We start from the raw sequence: 20,353 nt of genomic DNA on the forward strand, positions 1-20,353 counted from the left end.
CTCTCTCTCTCTCCACCTCCATGCAGAGACTGGGAAAAGGTCATGTGAGGACACAGTGAGAAGATGGCCATCTGTAAGTCAGGAACCAGGTTCTCAATAGAAATCAAATTCTGCCAGAATTTTGATCTTGGACGTCTAGCCTCTAGAAATATGAGAAAATAAATTTCTGTTTTTTAAGCCACCAATTAGTGGCATTTTGTTATGGCAGAAGGAGCTAAGACAACCCATAAGAAGAAAAATCAATCAATAGAAACAGCATCAGAAATGACACATATGACATAATTATTCAAAAGGGACAGTAAAACAAGCTATTATAACTATATTCCAGATGTTAATAATGGGAGAAAAAAATATTAGGCATGTTAAGTGAAGACGTAGAACATATAAAAGAGACTCAAACCAAACTTCGAGATGAAAAATACAATGTCTAAGATTAAACATTTGGAAATTGTGGAAAGGAAATTAATGAACCTGTTGACATGGTAATAGAAACTATCTGAAATGAAACAAAAGGGGAAAACAGGTTGAAAAGCTGAACAGCATGATAGTAAGCTGTGTGATAACCTCAAACAAATGAATACATGTATAATGTACCCAAAGAGAATGGGATATAATAAATAATGTATTTTTAAAAAATAATGGTCTAAATATTATCAAATTTTATAAAACTATAAACTGACAGATCCAAGAAGCTCAACTAGCCCCAAGTACAAAAAGCATGAAAACAAACCTCATCAAGGCACATCAGAAGTGGATTGCTTCAAATTAGTGACAAAAAAAAATCTTAAAAGCAGCTATAGAAGCAAAAGAGGCATTATAAAGAAAGGACACATAATGTCAAAATAGATAAATAAATTCAATTTATGGTGGGGTGCCTGGGTGGGTGGCTCAGTCGGTTGAGCGTCCGACTTCAGCTCAGGTCATGATCTCGGGTTTCCTGGGTTCAAGCCCTGTGTCAGGCTCTGTGCTGACAGCTCAGAGTCTGCAATCTGATTCAATTGCTGTGTCTCTCTCTTTGGAGTCTCTCTCTCTCTGCCCTTCCTCCGCTCACACTCTGTCTCTGTCTCTCTTTCAAAAATAAGTAAACATTTAAAAAAAGAAATTCAATATATGGTTATGGATTATGTTTCTGGGAGATGCAAAAGTATACTTTAAACTAAGAGTAAACTGGTTGCAATTTTTTATTTTAGGGTTTAAAGACACTAAGCATTCTCAGCAAAGCCCATTATTTTCTATAAATATTAACATTATTTAGATTAATCCTCAATTCTCTATTACTATTCTCCAGGTAAGTGAACTATTTATTTATATATACATATGATATTTTTATTTACTATATTTTTCAAAGAAAAAAATGTAAAATCCTTACAAAAGGTTTTGAAAACTGTATGAGAAAGCATAGTATATAGAATAACAATCTATTTGGATTATTATTTTTGCCAATTGTCACAAATATTGAATAAGTTGATGTGTGTCTAACACTTCTAGAAAGGGTTGTGCTAAAGTTTTCTGACTTCTTATTTCTACGCTTAAATTTTTATTCAGTGGAACAAGGTGTATCTCTCTTACACAAAATTTCCAGACCAATTTCTCACAACTCAGAATTGAGAAAAATTAACGGTTAATTCTTACAAGTGTTGGTCTTGTAAGACGCCTATGTTCCCCGAAATATGAAATTCCAAACCTTAAAACAGTCCCAAATTTAAATTATGTTAGTAACAAATTTTGTATATCATACTTTGAAATGCTTGAAGGATCACAATGATGTTCCTGCCTTTTAATTGACTCTTTAAAATAAAAGAATCAAGGTGAAATAAGGTACAACATAATTACCCTAGTCTTCATGGAAAATTTTGAAATTGAGGAAGAAATAAAAAAGCCTCATTGGCTTCCCATGAGTAAAAACAAGATTTTTCACTTTATTGATAGGTATGCCACATGCTATAAAAGGATGCAACACTCACGTTTGTAAGTGCTTTTCAGGTTTTAGAAGCTCTCACAAGATGCTTTCCGACACCCACTGTGCCTCTGCTACAGCAGCTGCTATAAACTCGAGGGCCAACAGAGGCTCCCAGTGGCTGGCTTTCGGGCCACAATCCATGGCTTTCATCGTGTCCACAGTTTACACACCATGTTCCTGAGTTTCAGGTGAAAACGCTCCCGAAGACATTTCCACAATGTCCCCTTGGAAGTTTATGAGAAACTCTGAGAGCATGACCTAGTGACTCTGCCCAGTTAGCCACACCTCAGCCATCCACCACCCAAGTACCATGTCTGACTCCGGTTTCCCTAAACAGCATGACTTTCCACAAAGAGGGCAAAACAAAATACAACGACAAAAGAGAAGTAGAACAAAGAAAGTTTCTTGTCTCCTCTGTCATTCGCTTAGACGCTTGAGCAGTTTGTGTAATAATGCAACTCTAAACACTGTACGTTTCATTCCTGACTAGTCTGTTCCTAGTTCAAAAGAGGCCTTTCTGTTCACTTACCTTGAAATCAATCAATTAGCCAAAAAATACTGAAAATTTCTTAGAAGCTCAGCTTCTTAGAGATGAAGCCTTATTTAGGATTTCTGTTAACATATTTGCTTTTGGCTAAAACATATCCCTTGTGGAGATTTTCAATTTCAAGTAAATATTTGAAGACTTGGTCTTTTTGGAAGACAAATGAGGAGAATTTTTGAAAAAGTTCTCCTCTAAATACAGATACTTTTGTAACTGCTCAATCACATGAATTGTATCTATCTTCACTCCTACAAATAAATTTGGCTATATGTGTAATATCTGGCCTAGTATATAAAACGATTTCTCTTTACAACAAATAAAATTCTGCCAGAAATAGATGAATTTCTGCCACATTCTTAAACTGCATCAGCCAATATATTCAGAAGCAAGATTTCATTTACTACCATGGAAACCAATCATGTGAATATTGAGAAGTGTGCCTTTTCACATATTGAAGTTTCCAATGAAGAGGTTTTTTTTTAAACTGGTTAACTTTGACACAAATTTAAACTTGGGCACACGCTCCTGAGTTTTCCAGTGATTGAAAAAAGAAAGACGTGAATTCTTCAGACAACCCTGACCAAAAGAGTTGGAGACAATTTAAAATCAGGATATAGGGCTTATTTAAAATTGCTCATAGCACTTCCCTCTCTCCTTCTTTACCCAAAAATTCACCCACTTTTTCCATTCTTTCTACTAAAAGGAAATTCAGGAATGTCCCGTTTTCCTAAAATCTTCTCAAAACCAAAGGAATAAAATCTTCTCCTACAAATTCTTAGAAATGCCTATGCTTAGAGGTGCCTGAGTGGCTCAGTTGGTTAAGTGTCCAACTCCTGATTTTGGCCCAGGTCATGATCTCATGGTTGCTGGGCTCAAGTCTCACATCAGGCTCTGCGCTGACAGTGCGAAGCCTTCTTGAGATTCTCTCTCTCCCTCTCTCTCTCAGCCCCTCCCCCACTCGTTCCTGCACTTGCTCTCTCTCTCTCTCTCTCTCTCTTAAAATTATATATTTATATAAACTTTTAAAAAAAGAAATTTCTATTCCTAAAAAATGGCTTTTTAGGAAAGAGAATTATGGAATGCTGGTACATCTTTCACCAACCAGCTGATAATAAATGATGAAAAATCATTCAAAAGTATTCATAAGAAAGAATATTAATGATATTAAGGTAAATTAAGCCATCAAAAAACTTGAGTGGATTTTTGATTTAACCTTACCAAATCTAAGGAATAAAATAAAGACTCTAGGAATCTAGGATTCGTCTTCAGTATCTTATAATCATAGCTTCAATAGCCACTATCATTTATCAATCAACTCTAAGTGGCTAGGCACTATGCTTAGTGCTTTGCACACTGTTATTTCATTTAGTCCTCAAGACAACCCTAAGAGACTGCAATCTACAGATAAGGAAACTGAAACTCAAGGAAAATTAAGTAATTTGCCCAAAGTCATGTAGCTATAGATGTGCCTGCCTTCTCTTTGTCTCCATAGCCCTTGCTCTATCTAGCTGACCACTCTACCAGGAAAAAAGACAGAGAGAGACCAATATAGGTAGTTGGCGGAGATTCAATATTTCAAAATTTGATGTAATTTTTAGACTAAATGAACTAAGTGAACCTGAATTTAAACCACATTCTTTTTTTGTTTTTGTTTTTATTATTTATTTTTTATATAGAGAGAGACAGAGCATGAGCAGAGGAGAGGCAGAGAAGGAGACACAGAATCTGAAGCAGGCTCCGGGCTCCAAGCCATCACCACAGAGCCCAATGCGGGGCTCAAGCCCACAAACCGTGAGATCATGACCTGAACAAAAGTTGGATGCTTAACTGACTGAGCCACCCAGGCACCCCTAAACCACATTCTTTAAAAGGTCCTAATTTTTCAGGCCCCATTTGTCATATAAAAAGAAATAAATAAAGGCAAGTGGTTAAACTGTCACTTGAGCTGATAGCTGATAGCACCAACACAAGCACAAACCCCCTTATGATGTTACCTACATTCAGTCGTGGCTTCTCCATTCAAAGGTTCTCCTTCTCCACTGCTGTAAACTGCAAATACTGAAACTTTGTATTTGGTCTCTGGCTGCAGATTTTCTATCACAGTATGAATTGCATCTCCGGGAAGACTCTTCTCTCCAGTCTCAATATCATCATAAAGTGATTTCCAGGAAACCCTGTAACCTCGAACCATTCCTGGAGCAGATGTCCAATAAGCCCCAATTGATGTGTCGGTGATATCTTTAGTAACTAAATCCTTAGGTGAACCACGTTCTAGAATAGAAATGAAAGGGAAATCATTTTTCAATGTCCACTAAATATTCCTTTATCTTGGTGCACATCCTAACTTGCTGAATTCAGACTCAGTCTAAGGTTGCCCATTCCTTCCTCCTGAGCCATCTGTCCTCTTCTGTTAGTGCAGCAGATTGATGAGCTAAAACTTTAGAATCCTATCTGATTCCCACCTATCACCCTGGTCCCCATATGTCCAGTCAGATCATAAAGCCCCTGAGGACAAGGATGACATCCAAATATGAAGGAGTATGTGCCTAAAAACTTTTTCCTTCAAAGGGAACATTGCATCTAAATCCCAAAATTTTACCATAGTTCATTCCACTTTACAACATAGCCCATTGTTGATGAAGTTCTTTACTTCTTTACCATTTTTTTCTCTCTGATGTAACTTAAGTAAGCTCCCTTTCAATGCATGACTTAAATAACTTCAATGATTTCATATCACTTGCAAATATTAATTCCAGCAATCATTTTTTCATGAAAACTCTACTTGTTCATGCCATTTAAAAGTACAAGTGCAACCTTCCAATATAGCTTAACTCTAATGAAACTGAAAACCACCAATACCTCTGGAAAACTTAAAAGCGATTAGTCATCAAAATAAAACACACCACTTGTTCTAGCTGATAGAAAATGTCTACTACTAAATTTTGGCTCTTTCAATTCAAAAAAAAACTACAACCCAAATGGAAAAATATGGAAACCTCAACTTAATAGGAGGCACAGATGTCTTCCAATAAAACCCTCACTTTCCATAATTTAAGTGTAAAATAAATATACAGGTCACTTTATATTGGCTACCTTTACTAGGGTTTATACCACAGCATGACCTAAATATAAAACTATCTGCCTCTACATACATTTCACCAGTAATTGTTGTATATTCAAGCAAATGACATATAATGCTGTTATAAGAAATTTGAAGACTATTATTTTACTTGAAGAGTAAAAATGAGTATCTTAAAGATACGCATAATGAAACAACTACATTTCAGCCCAAAAAGTAATGATAAGAATAAATTCAAAAAAAGAAAGAAAGAAATCTGGAGAGACAGAAACCTATCATAGTGTAGAATTTAGAGGGAAAAATAAATAAAACAGGAGCTGGGCATCTTACCAGACTCCAAGCACAAATGGAAAATTCTAACTCCATTATAAATAACTTTAACTGCTGACAGGACATCTCATCTCTGGAGGGAAATTAGTTACATATTTCACTGAAACCCAGAATACTTATTTTCAAGAACACATTGACTTTTTCCACCGCACACTTGAAGGCTACTACTCACTTGAAGGCCTTCTTTAACAGATTTCCTACTTAAATGGCCACCTATCTTTATATTCTCTCTACTTAGGGAAATATAAACAAACTGTTTGTTTCTGGTTTGGTTTGGTTGTTCCTTTTTATTTTTTTTTTTTTTTGAGCATTGCTATCCCAGCAACTGGTCTCTAAGTTTCAATGTGCAACACATATTTTCTTTGCTTGATAATACACTTTGTTTTCATATGTGCCTCCCCTGAATTCCCTAAACTGCAGCTAGGCACAGCCATTGTAAAATAGTTGTACTTGAAAATGACTGAACTTAAATGAGCCAAAAATTGCATTAATGACATTCCAAAAAAATGTATAAGATAAATAGATAGAATGTGGGGATTATCTTCCAAATTAACTCTAGAGTAATTTACAAACAATAGTTTCAGCATCTTGTTTGCTCCAAGGTTGTGTTTCTCAGCCTGTTTCCTCCCTACTTTATATAGCACTGGGTTTGTGACACTATTTCCATGACAACAGCCATCAATCTCACAAACACAAGCTAATGATTTCTTTGTGAGAAAATAATAGGAAGACAATTGTGGTTGAAGCAATCATACATTCACAAAAATATTCTGGGCTACAAACAAAAGGAGCCTAGTTCACTAGACAAGCATTCCCATGGATTTTAATCAACTGTTTTAACGCTCTCAGGACCAGGAAAGCTGGAGCAAAATGCTAGTTAAATTGCAGTGAAGACCTTTGCAAGGATTATCAATGTCCAAAAAAGAGTCTATAAGAGCACTTTTTGAAATACAAATGAAGCATTAACTAAAAAACATTCTTAAGTTATAATTAATGGCATGATGACTCTAATTCCAAGGAGCACTGTGTAAATTCTCAGTTACAGAAAACAATCCTCAAAACATTATAATATCTGCCAGTGACACCCAGAGGCATTATATGCACACACTGGCACTGCAACATCCCTTATTAGTAACAAAGAAAATAAACTCCAAAGAAGGAGGAAAGGCACCTCAATCCAGAAGCCAAGATTGACAAGATAAACTGCTTCAGCAGGCTTCCTGTGTGTCAGTCAGGCCGTCCAATAAGAATATTCTTAAATATTAACCTTATGCTCTTGTCAAACACATTGATAAACTTTTTTTCTCAAAAAGCTGGAGAATTAGGTATTCTAGCTGCTGCATTAAACTCAAGTATTTTGAGAATATGATGTCCTTATGACAAGTAAAATTTATCAGAGCTATAACCCTTTAAAAATATTATTTAAATGGAATCTTAGGTTGGACAATTATTGGATTACAAAACAAATGAAGTAATTGAATTGTACCTTGTGATACAATTGGCAGGGTGTGAAGTGGCTAAGCTGGTCTTGAAACCTGGTGTGCAACCAGCTGCACAGGCCACCAGCAGGCTATGTCACCCCCTGGAGCCCTGGGTAAAAATAAATGGACTGGACTTGATCAGATACATAGAATCACCTGGGGTGCCAAAGAGTGGGCCATGCCCAAGTCAATTCAATTGGAACATGTGGAGATATGCCTAAGCACTGATACTTTCTTAAAAAAAATCCTTTAAATCTCTATTATTCTCATTCCCCTACAATTCTTTATTCTTTTCTCATTTCTTTCTCCTTCTGCTCCTCTTTAAGGCCATTATTTGTTAGATGTGCTTGGTCAGAGTGGGAAGAACCCCTCACACTTGCTTTCACTCTGAAATAAGGCTCCTTCAAAACAAAGACAGGGATGGGGCACCTGGGTGGCTCAATTGGTTAAGCATCCCTCTTTGGCCCACATCACGATCTTGTAGTCTGTGGGTTCAAGCCCCGTGTCAGGCTCTGTGCTGACAACTCAGAGCCTGGAGCTTGCTTCAGATTCTGTGTTTCTCTCTCTCTCTCTCTCTCTCTCTCTCTCTCTCTCTCTCTCTCTCTCTCTCTCTCTCCCCCACTCATGTGTGTGTGTGTGTGTGTGTGTGTGTGTGTGTGTGTGTGTTCCCTCTCTCTCCCTCTCTTTCTCTCTCTCTCATGGCTGACCCTCAGAGAACTGAGAAGTAGATTGGATCATCTGATCACATCCTTCCTCCTCCATAACACACATGGGATGTTCACTACTCTCTCCACCCCTTCATCCTGTTTCAAAAGGAAATGGCTCTCAAAACATGCTTCTTATTCAACAGTTAGTCACATTTTGCTGTGAATGAGGTTCAGTCGAAGTGTTACCTAGCTAGGCATTTGCTTTAGTTTAAAATACTGAATTGCACATTTTGTCCTCAATCTAAGGAACTTCAGACATCAATAACTAGAGGAAGAGTATTTGACTTGCTTTGGTTAGAGTGGGTTTGGGAGTCTCTTTATAGAAAATCTGGGAAGGAAAAGGAAAGGGAAAGGAAATAAGAGGAAAGATGTCAGAAGACCAGCGTGTAGCCTTTCTACAGGAGACATTACTGTTTCTTAAAAGGGGAAGCCATAGAGATGGTCCAGTGAACAGGAACCAATGCCAGTAGTCTTTCCCCCCTTTGTCAATATGCTTCCCAGAACCTGGATCCGCTTCCACCCTAGCACAGGCTTCCTACCTCCTTGAGTCCCTCCTTTCACTCTGCCCCAACACTTAACAAATATTTGTTTTATGATGTTTCAGTTTGTTGAGGGTTTCACAGAAGTGATAGTGTGCTCAGTAATATTTAATTTCATGGTACCTGTTTTCTTCTGTTCTAGGGAATATGCCCATGCTTTGAATATTACTTTTATTGCTGGTAATAGAATTTCTGGCAATCATTTTAAATAAGTCCTCTTCTATAATGAGGACTTATCTTTCTCCTTCTCGATAGTTTTCCCAGCTACCTTATCTCCCCAGTATAGTACCAGTATATTTATAAGAAATAACATGCTTTCCTGTCATAAGTTTAAACATACAAAATTTATCAGTTTTTGAGACTTTGATACTCAGTAGTTCTGCTCTGATTATAAAACATATTTAGATATATTCATAAGTCATTTTTCTCATGCCTGCTCACGTGCAACTCTGAGCTACCGCTGTGGGAAGTAATTTAGACAGGTGCATTTTTCATGACCTGAACATCCACTAGGGGTTGATTTCTGCTTTTTTCCACATATGAAGCCAAAGAACTATGCCTCATTTAAGTAACTTTCCTACGTTTCCTTAGCCCTTTTCCATTTGCTTTCTGAAAAGCAAATCATCATCCAATTTAAATATAATTATAACACAAATTAGCCAATGATGGTAACTGAAAAATTAATCATAATGAAATGAAACTGTATAAATTGTTCCAGTCAGCTTTCATTGAGTTTCACATACCACTTTCAAAAATAGAAATTAAATTGAAAATGTAATGTAAATCCTCTTCTAAATCAATTTGTCTTTTCCGTTAAAACTCAGTTCAAAAGTCATCCAACTTTCCACAGCAGAATACAGAAAACCTGCTTTCACGTTTATGTGGAAACATACTTGATTTACAACCAATGAATTAGATCCACCATTCCAAAGGACAAAGTTCACTATTGATAAGCTAACAAGTACGTTAAGCAATACATAGTTCTTAAAAACCTCTTAACGAGTCACCCTTCAACCTCAAAGCCTATTTGAGATTTCTTCCTTAGCTGTTATGTCTCCAGTATGATTTAGATGTTTCTCTGATGAGCCATTAACGTGCAGGAAAGGAAATGTGAATTGCTGTTTGGTAATTGTGCTAAACTTCCCAGGAAACCTCAGAGTTATTATACTCAGAATGTATAAATTTTCAAATTATGAGATAGTAATGAATCTAGGGAAACATAGAGACCTTATTTAGTCTGTCTTGGAGAGGCCTCACGCTACTCAACATCATGCAGAGGAATTCCTATGATGTGCTAAAAACCTCATTGTAACAAAATGTCAGCTGAGTTAGCTTGGTTTGATGTACAGGAAGCTCTTCGTGTCTAGGACGTTGGCAGGTTGCTATAGCAACTGAAACAAAGGAAATTTTGTAAAGTCATCTTTTCCAGAGCCAAAAAAACAACACTCAAAAACAAAAAGAATCGTATTATTCCCAAACTGAAATTTTCATTCATTTGTGGTCATTCTTTGAATTAAAAATGGCCATTAGTCATTTCAGGGTTTCTAAGAGCACGTTTTCCTTTCTCTAAATACTAAGAGTGACAATTAAAAGTTCCATCAAGACCTAAAGTACTTTTACATGTACCACAGTGCTTTAGTAATTACATTAAATCTACTTTAACACCAACAACAGAGGGGGAAAAATAATGTAAATCAAACCCAAAAGTTTGTGCTCAGATTCCTCTGAAGCTTGGATCTGAAATAGTAATAAACACTGCCTTTGTGATTCTATTTCATACAGTACTAGAGCAAACCATGACCTGCCCCAATGCCAATGCTAATAAATCTCTCTTCCAGGGACAGGGGAATTTTCTGATCCTTGGCTACATTTCAACAAACTAGGAAACAAATTCAAGTTAGGGATGGTTGTAGACCATACTAAATATTTTTTTAAATATGTTTTGAACTGACTAGAATGCACTTCAGACAATCCATAAAATTTCAACCTACAGAATGCTCTTGCCGGCTGGACCATGCCTCTGGATGGAAGAAACATTCCTTCAAGGTCTGCTCTTACCACCTTCTCTCCCAAGAGAAAAACAGATTAGAAAAACAGCAGCCCTCAAAAGCAGTTGCCTGGCTCTGTTTCTGCCTTTCCATTCCCTGCATTTACCATCATATCCTATTCCTGTATATGGTATGTGGGTTTGGCTGCGTTAATACAATAAAATGAAATGGAATAACCAGGGGCAAAAATCTTCTACTATTTTAATTTAGTCACAACTATGCTCTCACATATTTGTCAAGTTTACCACACATAATGCAATGGGATAAATATGTTAATAAAATCAGGCTGGCAGCATTTTATGTAATCCTTCACTGCAGTAAAGAGCTTTGGTGTAAATGGGAAAAATGAATTACTATAATTCAATAATGAATTAACTATAGTTAATCATCTTGCTTCCCTCCTTATCAGGAAATGGAAAACAGTAATTTTAAAGATTTATTTTACTACCCATGTATCTCCTTTAGAGGTAATTTCTGATCATATTTGTTGGGGGAGGGATACTCACACAGGCATATAAGTTGGTAGATTTTCTATACTACTTGTACAAAACTATAAAATTATAAACAATTTAGCTATACATTTGGCCTAGAAAAATCACAGCCTAATAGAATATGTTTGCTATTAAACTAAACTAAAATGTATATTTTGTTTTCTAAGGATTGTTAACATATTATTAACAAAAAGACCCTAATTTTTAGCCTTCAGAGATTTTGGCTGAGTATGAATATAGTTTTTTAAAGTAGGAAAATGCGGAAGAATATCAGAAGGTTAAAAGGTGTAAGAAGTAAAACTATTAAATCATTTCCAAGATATTCCTTATGAGAAATTTTTACAAATATAAATAACTTACAATTATTCTGTAAAAAAACAAAAGCTCAAAACTTTATCCTTAAAAAAAGCTGTAAGCAATCTATGCTAAAGCCTATGAAAAGCACATGAGAAAGAGAACTTCAAAAGGTCAAAACAAAAAAGCAAACTTTTCAGAAATTCTGGCCATTTCTCCAGATACAAAGATCACATGCTTTCTGTTTGGATTATGTCTCTGTAGAAATTCCATTTCTACTTCTATTATTTTCAAAACTGTAGTATAGCTAATCCATATCTCTGAAATACTTACAAAAGCTATATTTTTAGGTATCAATTGTAAAGTGAATATTATTTCCTCTGGATGACTTTTGTATACATATAGTATTTTACAGTTCCCAAAGAGTTTCACTTAAAATCTCCCATCTGATCTCCACAATAAGTCTGGGATGAAGGCAGAGAAATGATCATTCCCTCTTTAGAAATGAGTAAACTGAGGCTCAGAGGGGTTAAGGAACCACGTCAAGGTCACATGGCGAGGTAGTCACACCAGGACTCTTCTAGTAATCTGTATTGTATGCACTGGTGTTTAATCTTTCATTTAAATCCTCTTTTAAAAGTAGATTTCATGGACTATTGGAATTAAACACTTGATCACCATTTGAGATAGAACTGATTAGAGAATTTGTTTTTGTTTTTAACTATTAACAAAGTTTTGACGTTTTAAAAAAAAACTGTCTGTTGTGGGCCTTGTCCCTGTTAATTATAACATCTACAATCTTCCAAGTTCTGGATCCACTGAATTTGACAGATATTTTGCCTAAGTTCACTGTGACTTCACATCCCAAAAGTCCTTCAGATTCATTTTCTTCCTATACTTATTTTCATACTCATCTAAAAGATGATGATAACAAAAAGGAACCAATACCTGATTTCCATTTAGGCTCCCAACTATGGTACTGACTCATTATTATAACCATCCACTGATACTCCTTTTTAACATCACATTCTTATTGTGGTTAGGCTAAATTTATATTTTCTCCCCCTTACCCAACTTACTTTGTTGTTGTGGTGAGTTAAATGTAAGCTGCCATTATATTCAAAAAGATTCTAAGAAATATGAAGCCCTCTGACAATTAACTCTATAGAACCAAGGACCCAGCTCCAGTCTTGGTGGTCTTTCTAAGTACTGCATGAACATCAAGCGTCTAACACAGAGTTGAATTTTAGAGCTCATTTAGAAAACAAACAAAGCAGAAACGTGGATTCTCATATATCTCAAATGCTTTTATGCCTGGTGAATGAAATGAAACTCAGAATCAGTAAAGAGTTCGTGTCTGCTCCTGAGTGATGGAAGCAGCCACATTACCTTGGGCAACCCACATCCTTTTCATCCACAAGTATTCCCCAGGGTCCTTTCCCACCCAAAAGTCACACACCTCTTCTCCACTCAGCCAACCCACGGCATTAAGAACACATTTCTACGGCCTTATGATGCACTCAGCTTCCCACTGTACTTCTTCCTGATCAAATGTAATTTTTTTACGGTTGCTTACGGTCTATGTCTCTGAATAAGAGGCCGTTTCATAGCTACTTTTCAATCCAAATTCCTTTTAAGAAAACGGATAGCACATTTCCAGATTTCTTTCTCTGAAAACATTTTCAGCCTCCTCAATGAATCATCAACAAGCTCAGGAATTTCTATAAAACATGACAGTAATTACCTTCAAGTGTTGTTCCTTCCCCGAACAGGGCCTCTCCAGCCCCAGATGCGTACAAGGCTGTCACTGATAAGGCATATTGGGTCCCTTCGTTTAATCCTCTCAGCACAGTTCTGTCTGTATTTCCTGCCACCGTGACCTCTTGAGTTTCACCCCCTGCCGCTGGGGTGTATGTGAGGAGATACTGTTTCACTTTCCCTGGTGCTTTAGTCCAAGACAATTTCATAGTTGATGTTGTGGGGTCAGAAACTCTTAAGTCTCTTGGGTTCCCTCTAACTTCATTAAAAAAACAAAAACAACATCAAAACTCATTATATATAAGTAAACATATATGTATAAAATGACTTGAAAAACATTTGTTGCTTGGGGGGTCGGGGTGTGCGTGTATGTGTGTGCGGGCAGCATGCAAACCACATCAAGTTTGTAACCTGATGATATTACAGCAACTGTCACTGTTGACTGGCCAACAGAGCTTAAGCTTTTGTAAACTGGGCCTTATTTGTCAATAGAAACAAATCAAAAGGCATCCAGCTCCTCTTCTGTGTTTACACAGGTTGATATCTTTCATGTTACTATCTTTGATGTTAAAAACTAGTCTTTTCTCTAAAACGGGAAAAGCCCTACAAATTGTAAATACACTGATTAGCATCAGAATGTAAGTTTTCACTCCTCCAAGAAATTCTCAATAAAAAGGATTTTGTTGCTATAATGCTGTGAACTTCTAAATGTAATAACCAGGAAATACACTGAAGCGATAAAAATGATAGTCAAATGCTATCGTACAAGAAGTCTTAAGATAAGACCCAGCCCAAGTGGAGCCTTGGGTAAAAGTCAGGAACTGCCCATCCCTCTGCCACTATGGTAGTTGGCATTTCATGACTTTTCTGGTACAGTGGTCATGTCATCTCTGAAGGGTCCCAAAGTACCAGTCCTATGACACTCTCCCCTGGGCACCCAACAGCTAGCCACTTTTACTCCGGAAAACAGAAAGATGAAGAGTCACTGGGTCTTTTTACAGTACCCAGCACAAAGAGCCCTAGATCCGCAAGTAGAAAGAGAAAAAAGAAAGTGGTGACTTTCTGAAGGACAGAGAGGAGGAAGAAATCAGACGGACAGACAAGGGGACTCCAGAGGAGGCTATTTAGCTGGTAAAACCAGGAGGGAAGGGGTGACCCAGGCCAGGCTGGGATCAATATTCCCTACGAGTGTCTGACTCAGACTCACTGCTTTTCAGCAACATGACTCTGAGCTATTATTTAGTATCCTCAGCCTTGACCTCCTTATAAAAAGGAATAATAATATTAACAATTCCATTGACTCTATACATGGATCAATGGGAAAACATATGAAAAGCTCTTTGCACAGAACCTGACACAAACACGTCCTCAATAACTGCTCATTGTTGCTAATATGTTGTTATTACTATTATTTTAAGCTGTAAAGATAAGGAATAAAACAAATAATAAAAATTATGAATGCCTTAATTTTTCTCAATAAAACAAATATAAAACATTAATAATTTGCAACAAATATCAGAATCTATCCTGGGGGCCTAACCATCCCATTTAAGTAAAAAACAGGTTGTTATTTTAAAATCTTCCTGAAGAAGTAATATATAATCTGTTTCAATGGTGCATAGCAAGTTGATTTTTCATCCCTAGTCATCCTTCAATTTATATCAGAATATATAAAATATACTATTTTTAAAAGACTATGTAGGCCACGCAAGAGCATTTGAGTTCTACTGACACAAACAAATGCTGTCATAAGACAGTCAAAAGTTTAGGTAACTCCAGTCTAAAAGGACTACAGTCTAAAACACTCAGAAAACTGAGACAAAGTATCCTGATAGTTGCCTGAAGCTTCCCCTGCAGCCAAGAGTCTGGTTGTTACCACGCGGTCAGCACATTTCCTCTACCTTCTTCAGTGGCTGCATTTCCAGTCAACGGAGAGCCAGGTCCTGAGAAATATTCTGGAATTACAGATACTGCATATTTTGTGTCTGGAGTCAGGTTCTCGAGTGTTATCCTCCTCTGATTGGCAGCGGTGGTCACTTCTTTGCTCTCTCCTCCAGCAACTGGTTTATATATAATTCGGTACCTTAACACTGTCCCTGGAGCTTGAGTCCAGGTAATTTTAAAGCTGTCCGTCGTTTCATCTGTCACCTTTAGGTTTCGAGGTGCTCCTTTAACTGAAATATTTTTTTTAAAGTTTATTTTACACAAAAATTGCAAAACTACCTTTTGATCAATAAATTATAGCATTCCTGAAAACAAATCCAAAAGCGGCATTTTATTAAACATCCTAGTTACAGCATTCATTTAGCCAGATATTAGCTAGATGCTGAAACAACAAACACTAAACAATATACAGAAAGAAACTAAGTGCTATTAATTTTTAATCAAATAAAAACGTACATAATAGTAAACTTTTAAAATAATAAATATATACTCTACTAAATGTTAAATTCATATTGACATAAAATTCAAAAATAAAAATAACTCATTTCTTCAAATGTAAGTAGCCAACCCTTTCCCTCTAACTAGATTTTCTCAGAAATGTAGAAAAACAATACCTAACACCCAGTTCTACCATATTTACTCACTTGAATGAAGTCTTATCCAGCCAGTCCCATGGCTAACTTTTTTTTCTTCTGTAGTTTATTGTCAAGTTGGTTTTCATATAACACTCAGTGCTCAATCCCACAAGTGCCCTCCTCCATACCCAACACCCCCCCTTCCCTTCTCCCCCTCCCCCATCAGCCCTCAGTTTGTTCTCAGTATTCAAGAGTCTCTCATGGTTTGCCTCCTTCACTCTTCCCAACTATTTTTCCCCCTTTGCCTCCCCCATGGTCCTCTGTTAAGTTTCTCCTATTCCACTTATGAGTGCAAACAAATGGTATCTGTCCTTCTCTGTCTGACTTATTTCACTTAGCATGACATCCTTGAGTTCCATACACATTGCTACAAATGGCCAGATTTCATTGTTTCTCATTGCCATGTAGTACTCCATTGTGTATATATACCACATCTTCTTGATCCATTCATCAGGTGATGGACACTTAGGCTCTTTCCATGTTTTGGCTATTGTTGACAGTGCTGCTAGGAACATTGGGATACATGTGCCCCTATGCATCAGCACTTCTGTATCCCTTGGGTAAATCCCTAGCAGTGCTATTGTTACAGCTAACTTTTCTATCTGTAGAGTCCTTTGACTTGGAGAATAATTAGACCACACATGTGTTGGACCAAACACACTGTAGGTACTTAATGAATGTTAGCTGGATCTAAATCTTGAGGTCAGATTGCAGTGTGGGTAATGTCCATAGACTCACAGTCTTAAGCAGGATTTTCATTAAGTCTAAATGAGAACATCATTTGGCTTTATAGTTAGTAAACATGTTTAAATTACTTATTTAAGGATAAAATTGTCTCTTAGACCACACATTCACGAAAGATAGATTAAAGGTTATTGTCTTTTCAATCCACTGGAGTGAAAGCACAGTGCAAAACAACTGCATTTATCTAATGAGAAGTTTACCTAAATAGCCAGTAGATCACTTCAGGGAGAAAGGAAGTGTATCCCTTAAGAAAAGCAATTGCAGTTGGCAGACTTACAGCCATGATTCATTTTAGATGGCAAGAAAAAAGACTAAACTAGCCAGAACAAATGACACAGATGAACTGATGAGTTTGAATACAGTAGTCTCCCCCACAACTTATCTGCATTCCAAGGGGTGACATTCCAGGACTCCCAGAGGATGCCTGAACCTACGAATAATACGGAACCTTATATATATACTATGTTTTTCCTATATGTACATCCTTATAGTGAAGTTTAATTTATAAATTAAGCATAGTAAGAGATTAACAACAACTAATAATAAAATAGAATAATTATAACAATACACTATAATAAAAGTTAAGTGAATGTGGTCTCTCCTTCTCTCAAAATATCTTACTGTGCTATACTCACCCTTCCTGCAATCATGTGAGGTGATAAAATGCCTCCATGATGAGGTGAGAAGAGGAGAATGACACAGGCGTGGTGACTACTGTTAACCTTCTAACAATAGCCAGAAGGAAAATCATCTGCTTCTGGACTGTGGCTGACCAGGGTCAACTGAATCCATGGAAAGTGAAGCCACAGATTAAGGAGAACTATTGTACTAGTTTTGAAGCTAAATGTGTAATTTTGAGCCTCAGATTACCCAACAGGAAAAAATATGACTACTTCTAGAATTATTGAAGTCCTTAAATGAGATAATCCATAAAAAACAATTATCATAGTACCTAAAACATAAACTGGAGCTCAATAATTGGTAGTTTAATGAAGGGACTGAAATCAGAAACTTCTTTTTTGACTTAAGAAACTTTAAATCTCAGATTTCACTACAGACAATAGAATTAGAAATATATTACCAAATTCTATTGTCAGAGCCCAATGAGCAAAAATTAGAATGTGTTGGCTCTACTTTAATACTCTCTGGATTTAAATTTCTTCTTATCCATATTCCCATCCCCACCCCAAAATGCTGAAGGAAAAGGGTCAGGCTCATCAAGTAACAATGGGGGTATTATAGAGAAATTATCAGAAAATTAGATATATCGAAGTATGAATTTCAGGATTACTCAACACAAAAATCTTAAGAAAAAAAATCAACTTAGGCTATTATTTATTTGTTGGCCTTCATATAGAAATTCACCCAAACCATGCATGGAAAGAAAACATCAATCTTATTTGAAAAACCCTCAGAGAAAAAAGATTCTCTAGCTTTTATCGGCAAGGTATGCCAACATGTGCCTTCTCTGTTAGCAAATACTTCTTTGTAACCATCTTAATTTCCTCATGTAGCTGTTTCAGCTTCTTCGCCTAACCTCAGTAAAAATAGAGAACAATTGATGTATCTTTTAATATTTGCAATATTTATCTTAAAGAGTAATTGCTTAGTCTTAGTCTTCTCCTGTCCAGGTTCCTTGGTACCCTTTGAATATCCAATGTAGTGAAATGTACCAGAAAGTACTCAACTCTATCCAGTAAATAAGACATACCTAAACAAACACTGCTTGAAACATTTGGTAAAATTTGTACACCCATGTTCTTAGCAGCATTATTTATAATAGCTTAAAGGTGGAAGTGACTAATGGGTGGATGGGTAATCAAAAAGTGGTGTTTCATACAATGGTATATACATACAATGGAATTTCTTTCAGCCATAAAAAGAAAGGATATTCTGACACAGGCTGCAACATGAATGAACCTTGAGGACATTATGCTAAGTGAAAAAAGCCAAACATAAAAGGCCAAATACTGTATGATTCTACCCCTATGGGGTTCCTAGAGTAACCAAATTCATAGAAACAGAAAACAGAATGGTGGTTGCCAGGGGCAGTGGGGAGAGGAATGGAGAGTTGTTTTTTAATGAATACAGAGCTTCAGTTTTGCATGATAAAAAAAAGTTCTGGAGACACATGGTGGCAATAGTAGCATAATAATATGAATTGTACTAACTGCCACTGAAACATGCATTTAAAATGGTTAAAATGGTAATTTTATGTTATGTGTATTTTACCATGATTTTTATAAAGATAAAGCATTTGGTAATATATTTGCCATCACATCCATAGATACAGCAAACAAAATTTACATGTATTTGAACATAACACTGCTGAAACATGGGACAGGAAAATCTGGAAAAGTTAATTTGATAATTATTAACAGTCTCTATATCTCTTACCCTCAAATTCATCAAAATAAATCTAGGGTCTTTTTACATAAAATCGTTTTCACTTTTTAAAAAGGTGTATGAACAGCTGTACTTCACAGAGGCTGAAACCATTCTGAACTACAGTACAGACGGTTATTTCAAACTGTAACTGGGTTCTGCAATAAATTACTAGTTTTTGGAAAACAGGGTCCGGAACCCCAGCTCACCTTCCGCGGTGGTCTCTTCTCCAGCTAAGGGAATGCTGAAGCCATCCTCATATTCTGCAGTTACGTTGACTAAGTACAGGGTCTCTGGCTTCAGATTGTTGAGAATGACACTGGTGCTCGATGCTGGCTCCACCACTGTGACCTCATCGTCCCCGGCAGCTTCCTTGTAGGTGATGTGGTATGAAAATACATTTTCTCCAGCAGGAGACCAGCTAGTTTTGAAACTGTAAGATGTCACCTCAGAAAAGCTAAGGTCCTTTGGAGGTACATAAGCTATTTAAAAAAAAAAAGGACAGGGTTTTAAATTTTTAGATCTATGAAGGTAAACTGGACCTAATGATTATGTTTCCTAATTGGCTTATATTCGTTGGAAGAATAGTCATTGAGACAAAAATACTGAGTGAGTACGCCACACATGACCACTGAGAAAGGACCTCTCACTTACAGCCCTACAAGGAGGTCTTGATCATTCATAATACTAAGTTACATTGTTTAAATGACTAACAGAAATTGAACTTGGGGGCGCCTGGGTGACTCAGTCATTTAAGTGACCAATTCTTGATTTCAGCTCAAATCATGGTGTCACAGTTCATGGGATCAAGCCTCATGTTGGGCTCTGTGCTGACAGTATGGAGCCTACATGGGATTGTCTCTCCCCATCTCTCTCTCTACCCCTCCTGCACTCACCTGTGCATTGTCTCTCTCTCTCGCTCTCTCAAAATAAATAAACTTTAAAAATAAAAAATAAAATAAAAATAATAACAATTGAATTTGAATTGAGTTTCTAAACACAAAACAGTAATGGAATGGTCCTGCCTACAGTTGGAATATTTAAACAGTAACAAACCTAAAGTGAACCATCAATATTTTCCCACTCATCCTCCATAATTGGATATTAACTTTTGGTGGTAGACATATTTCCAGGTTATAATTAAGGGATTTTTCCTAACAAAAGAGTATTCATTAAACTGAATCATAGGAAGAGCCAACATTTAAGGCACACTGCTGTTCTCAAGGAATAATCGAACTGGAAAGACAGCAGAGTGTGACATTATTAACAAAACAGAGCAGTACCTATGAACGCCAAAGTGATACTAATGACACTAAGTGTTCTAGCACTAGAGCAGTTAAGGAAGCCTTGATGAAAGAGATGGGACTTTTAACTGAATGTTCAAAACCAGGATTTGAACAAATGCAGAAAAGAG

The 20,353-nt window shown here is 36.6% G+C and overlaps 1 protein-coding gene across 1 annotated transcript in view; it reads right to left on the bottom strand.

The window, feature by feature from the left end:
* Positions 1-20,353, bottom strand: part of COL12A1 (collagen type XII alpha 1 chain) — a 116,904-nt gene that overhangs the window by 75,617 nt on the left and 20,934 nt on the right. Inside the window, exons 11-14 of the mRNA XM_029944879.1 lie at positions 19,149-19,421; positions 15,133-15,405; positions 13,218-13,490; positions 4,503-4,775 (exon numbers count right to left, since the gene is read on the bottom strand). Of these exons, the coding sequence (XP_029800739.1) occupies positions 4,503-4,775; positions 13,218-13,490; positions 15,133-15,405; positions 19,149-19,421 (1,092 nt within the window). The remainder of the gene's footprint in view (positions 1-4,502; positions 4,776-13,217; positions 13,491-15,132; positions 15,406-19,148; positions 19,422-20,353) is intronic.

Source organism: Suricata suricatta, chromosome 7 (genome assembly GCF_006229205.1).
Source record: "Suricata suricatta isolate VVHF042 chromosome 7, meerkat_22Aug2017_6uvM2_HiC, whole genome shotgun sequence".
NCBI classification, from domain to species: domain Eukaryota; kingdom Metazoa; phylum Chordata; class Mammalia; order Carnivora; family Herpestidae; genus Suricata; species Suricata suricatta.